This window comes from Seriola lalandi, unplaced genomic scaffold, assembly GCF_002814215.2.
Source record: "Seriola lalandi dorsalis isolate HSWRI2012SDOR001 ecotype SW California unplaced genomic scaffold, Sedor1 jcf7180001973655, whole genome shotgun sequence".
In the NCBI taxonomy this organism is placed as follows: domain Eukaryota; kingdom Metazoa; phylum Chordata; class Actinopteri; order Carangiformes; family Carangidae; genus Seriola; species Seriola lalandi.
The window spans coordinates 1-2,359 of NW_019444321.1; the positions used below are offsets into that span (position 1 = coordinate 1).

General features: G+C 37.4%; 1 protein-coding gene across 1 annotated transcript; it reads left to right on the forward strand.

Moving 5' to 3' along the window:
* The first annotated feature begins 12 nt into the window (after positions 1–12).
* LOC111652580 (baculoviral IAP repeat-containing protein 8-like) lies at positions 13–512 on the forward strand. The gene is made up of 2 exons (XM_023402885.2): positions 13–178; positions 319–512. Exons 1-2 carry the CDS (start codon positions 13–15, stop codon positions 510–512), a joined length of 360 nt encoding a protein of 119 aa, XP_023258653.1.
* Positions 513–2,359: the final 1,847 nt, after the last annotated feature.

The window sequence follows — 2,359 nt, forward strand, 5'->3', positions numbered from 1 at the left end:
CTCCAGTCTGACATGGCTCAGAATGCCATAGGGATGGGTCTAGAGCCCTGTGTGGTGGAAAAGACCATCTTGATGAAGATCAGAAGGACAGGCTCAGGCTACTCCAGCCTGGAAGCGCTTTTGGAGGATTGCTTTAACAACACACCAGAGAGTGCTACTGCCATGACAGAGCAACAAGGTACTTTACTCCCTGTGTACTGTGCCACATTCATAGCATAAACAAATACAATTGTTGACTTTATCAAGCAAAGCGGGAGCAGCAGTGAATTTATATTTATTATATGTTTTTATATTTCCCTGTCTTTCTCTGTCTTTCAGATGAGGACCCACTGGAGAAACTAATGAAGCTGCAGAGGGAAAAACAATGTAAAATATGTATGGACAAAGATATTTCTATTGTCTTCATCCCGTGTGGTCATCTGGTCACTTGCGAAACGTGTTCAAAGAAACTCGTCAAGTGTCCAATCTGCTGTGGAGCCATATTACAGAAGCTCAAGACCTATATCTCTTAAGGACACACAGACTCTTGCTAAACTTGAATGCTGCTCTCTCACTTTGTAATATTGTAATTTAATATTAAAGGTAAATTGCCTGTAATATATTTAAGGACCATGTTGTTTGTATGAGTATGAGAATGTCATAAGAAGATAATATTTTGACAATCACAGAGATGGTAAATGGATGTTAATAATGAGATGAGATTGTAAATAGCTGATGTTGGTTTTCATTAATGACTACACCTGTTAATACACTAAAATTTCCCATTTTGCAACACTTTCTTACCAGAGGTGCCTTTCTATAGGTTTATGTACTTGCGTCATGTTTTGTTGTTTCATTTAGGACATTTAACACAATGAACTGGACATGGGATGTAATATTTCATTAGTTTCATTATAATTTCATACATTTCTGTGCTAATTTATTTAGTCTGGTGTGCTTAATGTTTTAAACTCAATTTTCTCAATGTTTGCTGCTCTGTGTGGACATTTAAAATGGTAGATTAGTAAATCCATTAAGACTTTTACTTTGTAATCGACAAAATCAGCTCTAGTTGAGGGCCTGGAATAAATCAGTGTGGTGTGAAATTATTTTACCATTTCATCATGCAATCTGTTGTGTCATCAAGAGTGAATAAATTTGAATAATTGGACTTGGGACATGTTTATTTACTATTACATTTTGATATTTTTAACTACAACTGGATAAGTATCATGAATTTTCCTCATGACTTGTTCCAGTTTTACAGACTTTATAAAATGTTATCAGCTGGAAACATTTCTTTTTCTCAGGTGAAGTTTGATGTGACTTTTACAAAGAGCCTGTGTAGATATTAATCCATATGCATTTAGATTTAGGGATTGATTGATTGATTGATTGATTGATTGATTGATTGATTGATTGATTGATTGATTGATTGATTAATAGGGTGTAAGGTGGCCAAATAAAAATATCTAAGGATGAATTATATTACCTGTGTCACAAAAAGGATTCAAATTAATTTTGGTGTTAGGTTATACCTCACTCACTATCTAACATAAAACTTGAAGGAAGCGAAGGACCTATTTATGGTGTTAATGAGTTAGTATAGAAAATCTCCTGTCTCCTCCCCTTTTTAAAAATAATGGGAGTGGGATAAATTTAACTCAGTGTTCGACAGAAATAGACAGAAATAATTCAGATTTCTGGACTTAATTTTTGTTTCTCCTGTCGTTTTCCACAGAAGGTTGTAAGAGAGGACAGTGCACATAAAGCAGCAACCCTCATATGTAGTACCCATAAGTGACCACTAGATGTCAGATCGTCAACGGTTTATCTAATACGGGTATTGTGGCCGCTAGGTGGTAGCTCTGCACCAGGATTTCCTCCTCCCAGGTCGTCGAAACAACAAACCGAACTACGGAGCAAGCGGGGTGAGAGAACGTCCGAAACCGCCTCTGACCGCGACTTTTAAACTCTTTTTACCGAATTGTAGTGGAATTCAGACGGAGGCTGTATAAGAATAATAAAAGTTACGATTCTAGCGGGACTACATTTCACAACAAGGTAAGTTAGCTGTAAAATGGCGGAGAGCTATCTGGAAGTTAGTTGATTTGTATTTTGCTAGCCGTCTCGCTAGCCAGGCTAGCTTTAGATGAGCCCAGAGCGCGGATGTCTGCCTGAACCAAGTCGCTTCGCTAGCTCGCGGTACATGGCTACTTCGGTTGTTAGCAAGCTAACGAACTGGATTTTTGGCACACTAGCTCAAAATATTTAGTTCGTAAGCAAAAGAATCGTTTTATTGTTTCAAGCGACTTACTTGCACTTTATATATTTGTAAACAAAGTGTTTGTTGCTTATGCAATACGGTACTGGAACTCCC